The sequence below is a fragment of the Brassica napus genome, unplaced genomic scaffold, assembly GCF_020379485.1.
Source record: "Brassica napus cultivar Da-Ae unplaced genomic scaffold, Da-Ae ScsIHWf_138;HRSCAF=249, whole genome shotgun sequence".
Classification (NCBI taxonomy): domain Eukaryota; kingdom Viridiplantae; phylum Streptophyta; class Magnoliopsida; order Brassicales; family Brassicaceae; genus Brassica; species Brassica napus.
This window is the reverse complement of record NW_026014806.1, coordinates 37,807-54,444: the sequence shown is the minus strand read 5'-3', so window position 1 is coordinate 54,444 and position 16,638 is coordinate 37,807. Positions and strand designations below refer to the sequence as shown.

Below are 16,638 nucleotides of genomic sequence, written 5' to 3'. Positions count from 1 at the left end.
ACAATACCGAAAATGAATAATTTGAAAGTGTCGATTAAAAATCTGAAATGGTAATGTTTTCTTTAGTTCAGTCCATTGTTTTCCTTAACTAGATGGGTCACGTACATTGAAGAATGTATTTTGGCCTAAAAATGATTGCATACCCAAAATCAATACGAATCATCATCAATTTCGTTTAAAATTTTGTTACAATAAAAAATATAGGTTTGGGCAAAAAATCTGAATCCAAAAAATCATACCAAATATAATCCGAAAGGTAGTAATGAACTTTAATCAAAATTGGTTAGATATCCGAACGGGTTCAAAATTTTGGTATCTAGAGAACCAGAATGGAACCGGATCCGAAACAAACTATTTCGGGTATCCGAATATATTCGAACCATATTTATATACTTCAATATATTAATTATTTTAAATTTAATATTTAAAGAATATACAAAATATATAAGATGTTTTTAAGTTGTCCAAAATACTTAAAATATATATAAATAGTTAAAAGTACATGTTTAAAATAGTTAAAGGATACTCAAAATACCAAAATTACTTAAAATATCTATTTATTTCATATCCAAATATTTAAGGTAAACCAAATTTTATTTTAAGTTTAGGTATTTTGGCATACATTATTCAAATTTATATGTTATATATTATTTTTATTTTTAGATTTTGAGATATTTAAAGTATATATGAATTTTATTTTGTTTTTAAAGTTAAATGAGTTATCCGAATCCAAACTCAAACCAAACCCGCAAAGATTCAAATTAAATCGAACTCGCAAAGATCATAACAAACCGAACCGAACCAAATCGAACCGAACCAAATGGTACCCGAGTGTCTACTCCTAAGATTCAAATGTAAAAAAAAGTTATTCATAGCAAAGTATACTATTTAAATACAACGTATTTTTAAAAAATCACTCCGCGCAGAGCGCGGGTTATCATCTAGTTATAATTTAAAGAAAACAACAATTACAACCGTAGAACGGCCGGTAGAAATTTTTAAAATATTTTTGTTAGGTTAAAATTTGATTAAGTGTTGGAACAACATTGGTGATAATAGATGTGACTAAATAATGCTAACTTTCTTAAACGCATCTAATCAGTTGGTTTGTGAATTTGCTAATTTTTTAGAACAACTTATTCTTCAACAATTTTAAAAGAATAACTAGATTTTGACCCGCGCTTTAAAAGCGCGGGTTTATTTTTCTGATTTTTTAATTTAAAATTTACAAATATTTAGTAAATTTAATATTTTCTTACATTTGTGTTTAATGTTATAGAAAACTTAAACATTTTATTTTTATTTATCGTGTATGATTTTAAATGACTATTTATGTTTATAAAATAAAATTTGATATTTTAATGAATTAAATTGGCAAGACAATAAGAAAATAAATGTATTATATGGTTAATTTTGTTCTCTCATGAATTTTTTTTTGTAATGACATTAAGTTCAATTTTGCAATTAGTTATATATTTTATATAAATTTTTAAATAAATATTTATAATTTTCAATTAACAAAATTTTTAATATTTGTTGAAAGTTTAAGATATTTTTTGGAAAAAAAATTTAAGTTATTTTACACATTATTTGAACTTGCTGTGAATTGCCCATTAGAGTTTGGAGTGGATTGTCCATTAGAATTGGTAATGTCAAAATTTGATCTGGTTCTTACTTGGCCCAATCGGCCTAAATGGATAAAATTATTACCGACCAAAATGTGTGGTTCTGAGTAATTCGTGTTAAAAAAATAAAATTTCGGAAAAGGAAAGAAAGAAAACAAAACCTCGACTTTATCTTTCTCAAAACTCTTCGATGGGAATCCATGGCGATTCGAAGCTTCTCGATTGCTTGAGTGATCCACGCTTGAGTGACTTTGATCCATCACGATTCAAAGAAGTCCATGACTCCTGAGCTTCAAGATCTTCATCGATGAGAACGCCATGAATCTGATTTGGAAAAAAATCAAAACGATGGTTGGAAACACGTTAGATCCACCAGGACTTCTCGAATCCTATCTCTTAAGGTTATGATTTACCAACCTTTTTTCAACTGTTAACAGTTAATCTCAGAAGTTTTTAACCACCAAAATCGAGATGTAACATTTTTTTGTGATTTACTTTTGCAGGTGATTTGGAATGGTTTCCAAGAGTCCGACGAAGACGTCTGTGGGTTGTCATTTTTTTTTGTAAGTTTCAGCGGGTTGTCTTTTTTTTTGGTTGAATTTATAATATGCAGCTAAGTAATAGACTAATAAAAAAAATTAATTGCAATCCACTACCAATTCGTGGTTTATTTGGTTAGTCAAAAAGAGTTAATTTGATTAGTTAACAGTTTGTTTCCTTTTTAATCTTTAGATCTTTTTTTTCAGGAATCTTCAATTCTCACGACATATTAAAGATAAGTTATTACTTGAATCTTTGTATTCTTTTACAATAGTATGAAATCGTCTATGTTTTACATTTTACCAGACGGTGAACCTAAGTTTGATACAATTTATGTACAGGTCATGCATTGGCAATCTTTTGAAACAAAGCTTTACTGGGAACTGGAAGACATGTGACAGAGATAAGACACGCCATCAATAAGTAAGTGCATTTTAAGTCCAGGTTAAAATTATAGTGATTAGGCTTGGAACTGAAACTGGTAGTTAAGATAAAACCTGGAGATTGTTTGCTGAATGTTTACTGTAGTACGGTCTCTTTTTGATGTCTGTTTGATAAAGCGTTTGAATTGTTCAAAATCAATAGAATATCCTTATTGTAAAAAGCACATCGCACTTGAAATAATTGTTACACATAAAAGTAAACAGGAAGCAGTGTCAAATAGGAATTAGTACAAAATGAAAGTCTAACAAATGCAAAACGAAAATCAAAGATTCGCGAATATCTCTTTGAATACCACATTCATTGTTTGACGTTGAGGCTTGCCTTCAGCGTCGACAATCAAAATCTTTAGTCCTTTTTTAGAGGTCACTCTAGAAATAGCCACATATAGCTGCCCATGAGAGAAAACAGGTCTCGGTAGAAACAAACCAACCTCCGAAAGTGATTGACCTTGGCTTTTATTGATCGTTATAGCAAATGCCACAGCAATAGGTAGTTGCCTCCGCCTCATCTTGAACGGCAGTTTTTTATCTGAAGGTGTTATTGAGAGTCTAGGAAGAAAAACAGTGTGACCGACCTTTTCCCCTGTAATGACTTTAGCCTGAATCATGAAGTCATACATTTCTGTAATCTGGAGTCTAGTACCGTTCATTAGTCCCCCTATAGGATCAATGTTTCTAAGCAACATCACAGGACACCCTATCTTCAATCTTAGACTATGGTTAGGTAAACCTGATGCCTTGATTTTGTTCAGAAAATCTGGAGTAAGAGCTTGGTCATTCTTTGAAAACCTGTCTGAAGAGTCTATAGAATCAGAGCTCAAATAGAACTTTTCCTCACCTGCATTAACAACGGAAATTTTAACCACAAATAAATCGTCCATTGAGAAGTCAGTAATCTAAACAAAAACGTATACAGAAACGAACCTGGCAGCTTGTCCAACATATGCTGATTAATCATGTTCACATCTTCATTAGTAGGACAAAGTATTGCTCTTTCTTGAAAAAATTTAGGTTCTCTATTCTGCAATAAAGAAACAGCATCCCCATACACTGCTTTGCTTATAGAATCTATTGGATCATCAGCATCAAGAATCAAAAACTCATCTGGAATAGTGATTAGAGCTTCGCCATCGTTTCCATCACCAATTTTTCCATCTCCAACATCTAAAATCCACTGCGAAAACTCCTTTAATTCTTTTGCATCTTCAGGTGTGAGATCATTTGACATCAGCCTCATGTTCTTTGTTAGCTCTAAAACTTGAACATGCTTCCAGAGATAAGAAGAATTAAGCGACTCCAGAACTATTTCCGGCCTTCCAGCTCCATGAATAACTGGCAGCACTTGTCTAAAATCTCCACCCAAGACAACTACTTTCCCGGCAAATGGTCTGTTATCTTTGTTTCCAATGATATCTGCCATGCTTCTATCCAAAGACTCAAAACAGTGCTTACTCATCATTGGAGCTTCGTCCCAGATGATAAGAGAGGCTGCTTTCACCAAATCCGCCTGATCAGTTCCTGGTACCAGATTGCAATAAGAAAACTCATCTGGGTTTATAGGAATCCCGAATCTAGAATGTGCTGTTCTTCCTCCTGGTAGCAATAGAGAAGCTATTCCACTTGATGCCACATTCAGACAGATTTCACCCCTCATTCTGATAGCAGCAGAAAGCAGCTTCCACAAGAAGGTTTTTCCAGTTCCACCAAACCCATAAACAAAAAACACACCTCCTTTCTTAGTAAAAACAGCATCGGTAATCTCATCATAGATTTTCCTTTGCTCATCAGTGAGTTTTGGAAAGTCACGATCATGATCAGCTTTTAACTCCTCCCGGTTGTAACTGAGCTCATCCATAATCAGCACGTTTTCGTTAATGATGTCTGGGAGTGGCTGTGGCATAGAGGTCCAGTTAGCCAATGAAGTTCCATTACTTTTTAAAATCTTTTCGATCTCTATAAGGGCTGCTTCTTTTTTTTCGTCATCTGACAAACAAAGATCTGCGTGTGTCACAAGGTTGGGAAAATCGTTAAGTGTTGTTTTAGTAATTGAATCCACGCAATCAGACTCGAATAAATAAATATATTACCTGGGCGATGCAGTTGCTGTCTTCGTTTATATTGAATGTCCTCAGAAAGAAATTCCCAAGTTTTCTCCCACACCTCTTCAGGCTTTGACAAAGTACCAGACATTAACATGATCACAAATGCATGGCGCATGTATGATGCCGAACCAGTAAAACTTGTCCTCACAAGCTCATCAATATATTCTTGATCATCTTCAAGTAGCCCTCTTGCAAAACATGTCTCTTTATATGTTTCATAAACAACACCGTTGAAAGTTATTATGTCCTTATCCTCAAACGGACCTTTAACAATGTTTAGCAAGACACGCATGTAGTAAGCTTCTTCGATCTTACGTGGTGCATAATTGATTCTCCCAATACTAAATCCTTTCTTTCTATCATGAAACTTCTTCTCCTTTTTATTCCAAGTAAACATTGTTGGAATCTCAGCTAAAGTCAGAGTCCGAGCAACTTCACTAACCTTGCACAATTCGAACCAGCCCATAAACATAGTATTTTCAATGAGTTTTCGGCTGGTCACTTTTTCGTATGTGTCATCATCCTTAAAAACAATGATCTGTTTTCCTGGTAGGTGAAATTGTATTCTCTCAACTGGAGTTGATCTATAATGTATTGGGAACTGAAAGATCCTCCATCCACCTTCACTTGCAGATACATATCTGTAAATAAATTAGTCAGAGCTGTAAACTTGAAAATGTGTTATAAATTTAAATATTAGCAATAACAGAGTCGAAATTATTTGCACCTGCAGTTAAAAAAGTCTTTGATCTCATTTTTACTCTCTTCTTTTGAAGCTGCATTTGTGCAAGTCTCAGAATTAGGCACACTCACATCTGAAAAACATTAAAGCAAATCCGTTAGTAGAGAGCAGACATAGTTTCGAAAAAAAATACACTACTCACAGCAGTTAAATAATTACTTCTAATGCAAGTTAATCACCTGCTGGTACAGAACTATTTTCTTTCGCCGAACCATTATCCGGAGGTTCAACAGCAACAGTAACACGATCCTGCCCTTTATTAATATACTTGAATAAGTATTTTACAGCACCATTCTGATTGCACCATTCCACATTAATGTGAGCTTGATAACGAAGAGACAACTCCTTGTTATAAGGTATGACATGGGTGTTGTCACACTTGAATCCTTTTTTCTCTATAAATCCATTCCCCTCTTTCCTTCTTCTATAAACTGGAAATCCTTCCTTGTTCACAAATGTTTTTTCAACATGAGTCTTAGGATACTGCTTCGAACATTGCCCATTCTCCATGCATGGAGAGTTCAAATTAACAGCTCCACAAGGACCATGGATCATCATGTCCTTAACCACTTCATAAAGCTCTGGCTCTTTTTCTTTATCTGGAATTTCTGCTGAGATGATTTTGTCAATGTCATCGTTTGTTCTAATCTTGGAATTAGAATGCATGAATAACAGAATGTGTGCATGGGGTAGGCCACGTTTCTGGAATTCAATCGTATACATTGCTGAAAAAAAAAATAGACTGATAAATTACAGACCAAAAACAGGAATGGTCAAAATCTACTGAATAACTCACCCGAAGATGTCCTCCCCAAAAGTTGTTTATCTGTTAAATCTGTCATAAGAGATTCCAATTTGATTTTAAAGATTCTGGAGAGAATCTCTGGCCTATCTTCAGCACTAAGCTTTCTGGGTTGTAGATGCCTGGTGATCTCCGGCCATTTAGGATTGCAAGTAAATGTTATAAAGTAATCAGGAAATCCAAAATATTTACAGATAGCCATCGCATCTAAATACATATTCTTCATGTATCTTGCTCCTCCCGTAAAGGATGCTGGTAGCACAAATCGACTCCCTTGCTCATGCATATCTGTTTTGCCTGAGTTTTCAGCTTGTTGGATAGAGTCATAGCTGTCCGATCTGAGACTTTTCTGGTTCATTCTAAGATAAAACAGCCTGTTCGCCTCAATTGTTGTATAACCATCGACCAAAAATTGCTGAAACAATCTCCTCGAATGGAGAAGAGTATGACACTCATTCTCTCTTTCTTGTAAACGAAACGCATACCATTGTCTCATGCTGAGTGCCTTCCTCTTTAGCTTTGCTGTTGCGTCCGTTTCCCTCTTTTGAATCCCAAGTCTGAATCCATCTTCACCATATGTAAAGATCAGAGGATATTGAAGAGCCAGATAAGCAGGGTGAATTTCACTAATCCTCTTAAGCCATCCCGTCTGTTTCTCTTGCAACACAATATCCCTTTTATCCATGTCCAAATTGAAATCTCCAGGAATAAGTGCAGCTACCTCAGATGCGGTAGGAGTATCATATGTTCTTCCATCTTTCTCTCGACTACTAATGATACGCATATGAAATGTCTGGTCAGGATTAGTGTCAAATCTATGACGTGCTGATCTAAATTGATGGACATAGGGGTTGCACTCGTCTAGCATAGCCATTAATGCCTGTATAACTTTTTTCCTAAGTTCTTCTTTCCTTGCTTTTTCAGTTGATTTCTTGTATTTTCTGAGAAAAATATAAACACGAGGTCGTCCAGATTAGTTCAAACTCATTTATTAACGAAAATCATATCGCAAACTGGTTAAACTAAGAATAAAAAAATTACCCGAGAATACCAGATCGGTTGACTATCTCATTTTCTGTGTCAACAATATAAAGCTGACCAAACTTGGGTTCACCGTTTGGTGGCTTTAGACTACCCATCAAATGGTAGTTCTCTCCTTGAAGCTGAAACATCTGAGGGCCAATACCTTTTTTAACAGAGCGGTCAACTTTCCCACCAAGAGATGTAAATGAGAAAACCATATTGATAACTCTAATATTCTCACGAAAATATCTACTCATTTCATCATCCTCTGTCAAAAATCTTTTCAATATGGCTGGGGATTCTTTTAACAGTGGCAGCTGTACCTGACCGTGCCCACAACACAATGAAAATTTAGGTTTACGGGCATATCTCTTCCTGTTTATGCGCTCACCATACCACATTATAGCCCCACAATGCTCACATTTATGTGTTGCATCACCTTCGTCGATGTATACTGCCTCTGGAAAAAACATGAACCAAACTAATTGGTAAATTATAGGCAAGCACAGTCAATATAACGAATTAAACTTTAAAATAAAAATTTAGCCTACTGTTTTTCCCCTTCGAAGAAGTTTTCCTTTTGGAGGGTCCAACTGTGTCTGATTCTTTTGAGAACATGTCAAAATTCACATTTGATTCAGACTCCGTGTCACTTTCTTCACTGCTGCAATCATAATGTTGTTCTCCTTCGACTTCATATGCACCTTTTATTTTAAAAATTACATGTTAAGTTCTTTCGCTATTCTGAATATCTATACTATTAAAGAACATTAAACTCTCCATATATTTGTTTACGTATTAATTACCCTCGTAATCATGATATATAGATTCATCATTTTCTTCACTCGAGTATCCATCAACACGAAGGCCAACTCCTTCTGTTTCTATTGCTATAAAATAAAGCATGAAGGATATATAAACTCCTCAAAACAATGTAAACATAATCAGTGAATTCAATACGCCCTAGATAAAATAAACTACATACCATGAACTGTTTTTGATTTTTTTCTAGAGTCCACAGCTTTTCCTTTTCCTTTTTCTGAAAACAAAGCGCTTTTATAAATTATGCAGACATAATGTTATAATCTTTAAAACTTCCCAAGGCTTCTCATAAAAATACGCAGCACAACAAAAATAATAATCACCTTTAGCTGTTAATCTGGACTTAGATGATTCAAATGTAGGAGTTAGAACCTCTTGTTGTGCCTGTGCCCTTACAGAAGAACTGGCATCGGTCGTATCAGATAGAGGTATAGAGCTTGTAGGAAAAGAAGTTGGTGGTGTGTGAAGGTTAGAACGGGCTGGTAAATGACATCAGAACGACAATTTAGGAAAAAAAAAACCTAAAGAGCAATACAACAGGTAGACAGGGACTAATTGAATAGCACATGACTTACATGAAAAAGAATCGTTCTTTCTTAGCCTCTTAGCAGATGCACACGGGTTTCCTTTGACTTGGTCATCTGTTTTAGTTCCAGTAGGCGTAGTCGTTGAACCAATTCTTGTATTCGCTCTAGTTCTCTCATCATGCGTTGGAGTCAGATAAGATTGTTGTGTATGTGTGGTTCCAGAAGGAACTTGATTGGTAATATCAGATAACATAATTAGTTCTCCTTCAATGGAATTGGTTGTTCTCTTCCTCTTATAACGAAGACGTTGAGCCATTGAGCGTGCAGTTAACGAAATGGGTGGTATCTGTGAGTAAGCTTGAGCTTAAGACAATACAAAACGATTAGTAATGCCCGACAATACAATCTCAAGCAATATAAATTTTAGCGGATAATGAAGACTCACAGTAAATGTTATCAGTCGTTTTTAACCTCTGAGCTGGTCCCTGTATGATTGTATTTTCCTTAGAAAAATCACTTGTCGCTGAATTGATAGTGCTTTGAGTAGGCACGATGTTTGCTTGTGCTTTGTCAAGTATGAATTTGATTACATGAAAACAAAACGCAACAGATCATTCCTGTATGTATCCAATATCTATATAAACATAGGCAAAGGATGACTTACACAAGATAGCTGAATTCTCGTTGTTAGCAATAGTTTCATTTTTTTTGGATCCTGCTTCTCTCTTACTGGTAGATCCAGTTGGTACTGTCTTTTTGGTTGTATCTTTCATCGTTCTCTGCTGCAAAACTGGAACTCTGCGTTATTCTTTTGGCTAGATTGAATAATATTTAGTTAGGGAATATAGGATACTATCTTGTTACTGGATTGCCCTTGCAAGTTTATTTATTGTCTTTTTTTTTATGGTTAAAAAATAAACTATAGTATATTGAATTACCTTTGTGAGTATTAGGGGTCTATTTTATATAAACCACGTGAAAAAAATAATTGCTAACCATCATTAACTCACATCTTCCAGGATCCGGCTTACTTAAGGTGCAAGAAATCAGTACATGATTTGGACATGGCAACTATGGAATCTCCCTCATAGATACGCCCATATCAGATCTCCACTTGATAAAGTAAGCCCATTCTTAAAACCATATCTAATTACGTAAAGGTATGAAACTGATTGGTAGTTAGGGAACACAGTTGATATACATAGATTTATGAATGTGAACAATCAAAAGAGTTAACAAATTTTAGTCTATAGTTATGCAATTTTAGAGTAAATAGTAGATTACACACCAAGCAAAGCTTTTTAATAAATATAGCAATTTAAAAATTAAAGGAAAAAAGGGAAAGAAATTTTCTGAAGCATACTTTATTATAATAAGTTTAACCAAAAACATAACCAAAAATAAAAAACGAAAACCAAACAATTATAAAAAAAAAACCAAAACATGAACGTGCTTCAGAACTAAGAAAACAAATAAAACCAAAAAAAAAAAAAGAAACTTCATGCTCGCAGATTTAGGTCTTCTTGCCTGCTTCAGCCTCCAAATCACTCATCTTCTCCACCTTGATAGTTTTTGAGCGAAGGTTCTTTGAAGTCGAAGTGATATCGCGTGGTGGGTCTGACCATGCTCCCTTTCTCTTCGTGGATGGTGTGGTGGATGGTGTGGACAAATCAATGTGCTCTTCATTGTCAAGGAGATTGACAGAGTTCTGACAAATATATAAGAAACATAAACTTTAGCAAGTCTCATTATTAATACAACAAATGCATTAAAATTTAAAATACTGCACATCACTTAAAATAAGTATACAGTCATACCTCTTCTCCACTTGTAAGAGCTAGATCTTGATCAGACTCAGAACTCTCAACATTGGCTGACTCATTGAAAACAATTTGGCTTTCACGGTAGATTTTACCAACCTTGTAGATTTCAGATCCATACAGAACATGTTCCTTTTCCACAGAAATTCCAAATGTGAAAGTCTTTCCAACAATAGCAACGATGGCGTCAGGCAAATCTGTAGGATCCTCAAGCTTGATGAAAAAAATACCAAATCAGAATAACTTAGAAAAAGCTCAAGTATCTCGAAAATAACAAAAAATACACACTATGTAATGCGTACCTCATCAAATGATCCATTCAAGAGAGTTGCAGCCGATTCGACGATCATTCCCTTGGCAATTTGGTCAAGTAACATCAGTTTTGTTTCTCCTGTGTCATCCACCACAATCAAATGGAGCTTGAACCTACAATCAAAAACATCAGTAACCAAAATTACGTAAATGAGAGTCTAATTAAGAATGATTCAAAACACATGCGGTTTGAATATACAAAGTGTTCTTAATATCTGACCTTGGTGACACACTTGAAACATTCTCTTTGCACACCTCACACCACCAGAGATGTGTAGTGACCTCCTTTCCATGAATTGTCTTAACTAAAGTTCCCACTTTCACTACCTTTTTGTTGCATGTGCAGCAACCAAAGTAATACCAGCCCCAATCCGAGTCAATAGCATAGACTTTGCACTCGACCAAGCACTTCTCCACCTAGTAAATAAGGCCGTTTTAAAAGTTTCTTGAATCACTATAAGAAACAAACAACTTAAATAAAAAACGAATGGTTACCTGAGTGGATTCAAGAAGTCCATGGATGGTTCTCTTAGGAAAGAGCATCCATTTGTCACGCTTGTCTTGGATACTTTTCACCTCTTCCAAATCAAGTATTTCATCACGACCCTCACAAATGGCGAGGGGTTTAACCTCATCAACAAACCTAACAAACGTTTATAACCAAATTCCATAAGAGAGTAGTTTAAAATTACATGTATATATAGGCAGTAATTATTACATAATTAAAAAAAATACATTTGTTTGAAAGCCTCAGTTTCTGCTATGTCAGGATTAATCAAGAGCAGTGATGCCTCAAAAGCATTGGTGATTTGGAGTTCACCTGCAGATTTTTTAAAAGTAAATCTATGTTATAAGACGTTCAGTACAAACATTATTATAAGGTCATTAATATATTTCACTAAGCTTATACCTCTAAATCTCCCGATCTTTGCAAACCTTATTAGACAAATAGGCTTCCCGTCTTCGTCTTTACTACACCCCTCGTAGAGGATCTCCGCAAATTTACCCCACAGACAGCAGGGAACACGAGCATCACTAATTAAAATATAAAGAAAAATATCAACATCACAAATTTCACTTGATATCTAAAAAAAATAGCTTGTTCAGGAATACAAACTTCATGTCGCGAAGGGTAAACTCCACTTTCATCCTTGGTTTGCCTGAGACTTGAATAGTTTCAAGATCTCCCAAGTCCACAACTTGACCAATCACATCTGAAAAAAAAACATCAATACTTAGCCAGAGGACACGACAGTACAATAGATAAGAAGATTGTGTAAATAATTACCAATGAGTAAACATGTTTTGAGTGATCCACCCAAAACAGTCTGGAAGTCCACCAAGCTCAGAAACATGTCTTCGTTGTTAAGAGGAGACCTTGTGATTGCCGTATTCTGAATGATGCTCATTTTGAAGGGATGATCGGTTGCTCGGTACATGCCAGTTGAAGGACTGAGGGTGAAATTCTGGATGTGCCTCCATGCTCCAACAGGAAGCAGGCGGCCTTTACTCTCCATGTAAGTTCTCTTGCAAGAGGCATGTATTTTACATCCCTAGTTCAGGTTGAAAAAAAAAAGTTAGTGAACATACGTAAAGCTACATATTACGCTAAACAACAAATAACCATCTACGTATTAGAATACTCACAGCTTCATCGGATAGCACCATCTCGAGGGTGTCCCCGTGCACTGGGTTGTACTGCTTCCAAGAGTGCAGAACCTTCACATGCACTTTCCAGCCACTCTTGTAAGGTTTCACATCTTTCAAAGGGGTCACTTTCATTGCGGTAGACATTTTTTTTTTGATTGCGAATGTAGTTGTGAGTAAATGTGAGAAAGCTTAGGCATGTTGTAGGTGTTTATATAGTAGTAGGTTAATCGATGGTTGTAAATGTCTGGTAAAAAAATATTGCTGGTATATTCTTAGTTCTCTATAGGAAAACGTTAAGAGTATTGATCAAGAAAAAATATTTAGAGCTCGATTTTGTTTGTGGTTGTTTACATATCTTAACAATATTTACAATTCTGTTAGTTTAGATATCTTTTTAACATAAAAGAATTAAATGAAACAAATATTTGGGTTAATCGATGGTTATAAATGTCTGGTAAAAAAATATCTCTGGTATATTCTTAGTGGTCTATAGGAAACCGTTTAGAGTATTGATCAAGAAAAAATATTTAGATATCGATTTTTTGTGTGATTGTTTACATATCTTAACAATATTAATAATTCTGTTAGTTTAGATATCTTTTTAACATAAAGGAATTAAATGAAACAAATATTTGGGTAGTTATTACGTATGCTTCATGGGCAAGCTAGTATATTCTGATTCATTAAATAAAAAATCGTTAGAGAATTGTATACTGTTAAGATATGTTTGATAGTTACCGAATTTGATTTCTATATGCTTGCCTTGGGCCATTTTAGAAAATCGGTTAGGAGTAATTCGTTTGGGCTTGTTTTCCACGTAGGGCCACTTTAAAAAAATTGAAAAAACGTGTTTTTGTATTGTTTACGGAAATACCCTTTTTTAATCTTTGAAATGTAAGAAAACACCAAAAAAGAAAGGGCAGGCTAAGGTAAAAATGCAAATAGGATCCTGCTTTAATAGTATAGATTAAAGAGAAACTCTTTATGATATTCCTTTTTAAGTGTTTGTCACAAAATAGCTTTTAGTGAAAAAATGGTAAAATAGGTTTTCTTAATGGTAAACTTAAAAAGAATTATTTGAGAGAATTGCCCATAATTAAATTTTGAGATTTCATTGTTATTGGTTTGCGAATTTTCTGAATAGAATCGATTGTTATTGAGATAAGAACTTTTAAATTTTATTCAAAATCTTTTGTTATTGTAAAATTTTAGTTTTCATTGATTTTAAGATTCAATTAAAATATATTGTTATTGGAATGTAAATTTTTTTTGTTTTTACCCATAAAATTCAACTTTGAAAATATCATATATACTCATAAATGTTTTGAAATCTATGTAATAAAATACATTTACATTAAAAAATGAATAATCAAATAATACAAATCACAACTTTAACATAATACATATACAACTAAAAAATAGAAAAAAATATATTAATTTTTAAAAATAATTTTAAAAACTATTTTCAAAAGTATCTTAAAAAAAAAGAATTTTGAATCGATTTTTTTTAATAAAAAAGTTCAAATTTAAAAACATATATTTCAAAATTATAAAAAAAGAAATATTTTTATTTTATTATTTATAAAATAAGGTGTATAATGGTCTTTTGCATCTTTAATGAAACTTTTTGATTATTTTTTTCTTTGAAAATTTTTTTGTGATAAAAATTTAAAAATGACTATTTAAGAGAATTTTTCTAATTAAAATGATCTTCTTACCCTTTCTTCTACCACCATTAATTTCTTACTTTAAAAATTAATAACAATCAATAGAATTCTATAGACAAGTAATGGAAATCTATGTAAAATATTTGATAAAATTTGTTAAATGTAGTTAACTTTTAAAATCCTCTTAACTACTAAAATAATGAAAGTCCACAAAAATCATGTTCCAATAACCCTTCCCCCTTTAAAACAAATATGCTAAAATTTTCTTAAGATAAACTTATTTTTCAAGTCTTTCTCTTTAATTTTCATAGTCTTCGTATGGATTTTATGGGTTTCACAAAGGCGTAATATATTTCTAATACTTCAATCAGACAATTCCTTATTTAACATCTACTATCGCACTTTGCACAAAAAAAAACAATATAGTCCCATTAATTATTCGATAGATAATAACTAAACGATAAGTTCGAACCTCGCATGTGTATCATCAAGTACTTCTAAATTTGCATATGTATACTTCAAAACTGTTGCATCACTGCATCAGCATCCCCATGAGTCATGTCAAAGTCGATGTGACAAATTCAGTATATGTCTAATCTTTGATTATATCAAACAAGATGAGGAATATTTTTTTTGTGCACCACTGAAATTGCATTAATTTAAACGAAACCGGTTAAGCGGGTTGGGTCACAACAAAGTCTGAGAGAGTTTTCTTAACGATGGAACCCTCAAAACAGAGAGATTCACGATGACAAAATCTAAAAGATACAGAGTCAAAGGAAATCGACAAGAGATAGATATCGGAGAGAACGCCATGGAAGTCAGAGAAGTTGGATCCATCTGCAATCGCCGCCACCAATTGCAAAGAGTCCGTTTCAAACACCATATGTCTCATCCGAAGGTCGATGGCGTGTTTCATCGCTGAACGTATTGCTAGTCCTTCTGCCAAAAGAGACGAGATCACAAACGCTACAGGTTGATTATGGGAGCTGATTCGCTCCAATTGATTACTGTAGAAGCTCCAAGCGAGCCCCGCTGCTTGTACCTCTTTCTTCCAAGCCGCATCGGATTTACATATCACACCAGAGCTTGGTCTGTTCTGTTGGGGATTAGATCTCTTTGCGCCTTGTGAGATAGGTAATTGAGCTGCCGTCCACCCTTTTGCATCACGAATAGCTTTGGTTACTGTTTCTTGTGCGGTGAAGATTATGTTTTGAAACAGTTTTTGGTTTCTTGCAGTCCATATGGCCCAGAGAATCCATGGGGCAAGGAGACAGTTTCCATGACCTATAGGAGGAAGGACTACTGCAGAAATGAGACGTTTCCATTCTAATTCGAAGTTGTTAAGATGCAGTGGATTAAACATGCCAGAGAAAGGTACCATTTCCCACATTTTTAGTGCATAGGGGCATTGGAAGAATATGTGGTAAATAGATTTAGAACCATCACAATGTGTGCATTTAGACCCTGTTAGAACTTGTCTTACTTCTAATCTTTCTCCCACTGGTAGTGCTCTATGTTTGATCTTCCAAATAAAGAGTTCGAGCTTCGGAGAAGTAGACAAATTTCATATATCCTTTAGCCAGTCGTGGGTGTTAGTTGAGTTCTGACTAAGGGTAGAGTGCTTCCTTTCCACGCTGAGTAGTACCCTGTTTTTGTGGTATATGATCCATACTTGTGTCCAAGCCACACTTGCTTATTTTCTCCTCCCCATTTACTGGTTTTGATACTTAAAATATTGTCTCGGAGTAGAGGAAAACGTCTTTCAATCTTTCGGCCATCCCATTCTTTTGTTTCATTAGAAATCAGCTCTGATATCTTCATGGTATTTTCTCCCTCTGGGGTTGGTCTTATTGGACGTTGTCGGGAAAGGAGTGATATCCAAGCATCATCCCGAGCAAGGACTTTTTTCCCATTACCAATGACCCATCCTAGTTGTTCTTTTAGAAGGTCTCTACCAATGAGTATTCCTCTCCAACCGTGTGAGTAAGAATCTGGCGTTGTGGTTTGCATGAAGTCTTGATCATGGACATACTTGCCTTTGAGCATCCGAGCCTATAAGGAGTTTAGAGATTCTAAAATGCGCTAGCTAAGTTTAGCTAGAAGTGCGTCATTGAAGCATTGAATATCCCTAAATCCCAATCCTCCTTTCTTTGATTTTGTCATTGTTTTCCAATCTATCCAAGACATTTTTTTGTCCCTATGTTAGAGTCCCACCAAAACCGAGTCGACACTGATTGGATTCTCTTACAGAGAGAGTTTAGGAGCTTAAAACACTGTATTGCGTGGTTCGGCATGGGTGATAGCACACTCTTGAGGAGAGTCATTTTCCCAGCTGTAGAGAGGAATCTGTTGGTCCAACTCTTAGCCCTTTGTCTGATCTTGTCCACAATAGATGTGAATAGATCTTTTTTCTAGTGGCCAAAGTGCTCGGGCAAGCCTAAATACTTTTCAGTCCCTCCTTCATTCTCAATTCCTATCTCAGTTTTTATTTTCTCTTTTAGTTCCTGCGAGGTTCTGTTGGAGAAGGTAATGCCGGACTTCAGGTGGTTGATCTTCTGGC

At 34.7% G+C, this 16,638-nt stretch overlaps 3 protein-coding genes and 1 long non-coding RNA gene across 5 annotated transcripts; 1 reads left to right on the top strand and 3 right to left on the bottom strand.

Annotated features, from left to right (window-relative positions):
* The first annotated feature begins 1,782 nt into the window (after nucleotides 1-1,782).
* Nucleotides 1,783-12,737, top strand: LOC125597225. 2 transcript variants are annotated; one of them, XR_007331573.1, is made up of 6 exons: nucleotides 1,783-2,026; nucleotides 2,129-2,188; nucleotides 2,372-2,588; nucleotides 9,646-9,748; nucleotides 12,175-12,275; nucleotides 12,408-12,737. It is a non-coding gene; the product is annotated as an uncharacterized LOC125597225 (long non-coding RNA). The 2 variants fall into 2 exon arrangements; XR_007331572.1 differs by having other exon boundaries at nucleotides 12,397-12,737.
* On the bottom strand, nucleotides 7,760-9,551 carry LOC106375487. The gene is made up of 2 exons (XM_048772001.1): nucleotides 8,675-9,551; nucleotides 7,760-8,578 (listed from the first exon to the last, which is right to left on the bottom strand). Exons 1-2 carry the CDS (start codon nucleotides 8,940-8,942, stop codon nucleotides 8,334-8,336), a joined length of 513 nt encoding a protein of 170 aa, XP_048627958.1. The 5' UTR covers nucleotides 8,943-9,551; the 3' UTR covers nucleotides 7,760-8,333.
* LOC106428013 (replication protein A 70 kDa DNA-binding subunit D-like) lies at nucleotides 9,756-12,645 on the bottom strand. Its single transcript, XM_048772000.1, has 10 exons — nucleotides 12,406-12,645; nucleotides 12,047-12,311; nucleotides 11,876-11,972; nucleotides 11,669-11,793; nucleotides 11,494-11,578; nucleotides 11,254-11,401; nucleotides 10,979-11,175; nucleotides 10,749-10,872; nucleotides 10,444-10,659; nucleotides 9,756-10,334 (listed from the first exon to the last, which is right to left on the bottom strand). Exons 1-10 carry the CDS (start codon nucleotides 12,550-12,552, stop codon nucleotides 10,140-10,142), a joined length of 1,599 nt encoding a protein of 532 aa, XP_048627957.1. The 5' UTR covers nucleotides 12,553-12,645; the 3' UTR covers nucleotides 9,756-10,139.
* A 2,011-nt stretch (nucleotides 12,738-14,748) lies between the features above and the next one.
* On the bottom strand, nucleotides 14,749-15,468 carry LOC125597226. Its single transcript, XM_048772002.1, has one exon. The coding sequence runs from the start codon at nucleotides 15,466-15,468 to the stop codon at nucleotides 14,749-14,751; it is 720 nt and encodes a 239-aa protein (XP_048627959.1).
* Nucleotides 15,469-16,638: the final 1,170 nt, after the last annotated feature.

Bases quoted from the DNA above. Each gene is read 5' to 3' on its own strand.
- LOC106375487 (XM_048772001.1), bottom strand. From the start codon at position 8,942: ATGGCTCAACGTCTTCGTTATAAGAGGAAGAGAACAACCAATTCCATT. The intron at 8,579-8,674 runs GTAAGTCATGTG...GTCATTTACCAG, and splicing joins AAAGAACGATTCTTTTTCAT to CCCGTTCTAACCTTCACACA.
- LOC106428013 (XM_048772000.1), bottom strand. From the start codon at position 12,552: ATGTCTACCGCAATGAAAGTGACCCCTTTGAAAGATGTGAAACCTTAC. The intron at 11,176-11,253 runs GTAACCATTCGT...CTTATTTACTAG, and splicing joins GACTTCTTGAATCCACTCAG to GTGGAGAAGTGCTTGGTCGA. The intron at 10,873-10,978 runs GTCAGATATTAA...TTTTGATTGTAG, and splicing joins GTTTCAAGTGTGTCACCAAG to GTTCAAGCTCCATTTGATTG.
- LOC125597226 (XM_048772002.1), bottom strand. From the start codon at position 15,468: ATGTGGGAAATGGTACCTTTCTCTGGCATGTTTAATCCACTGCATCTT.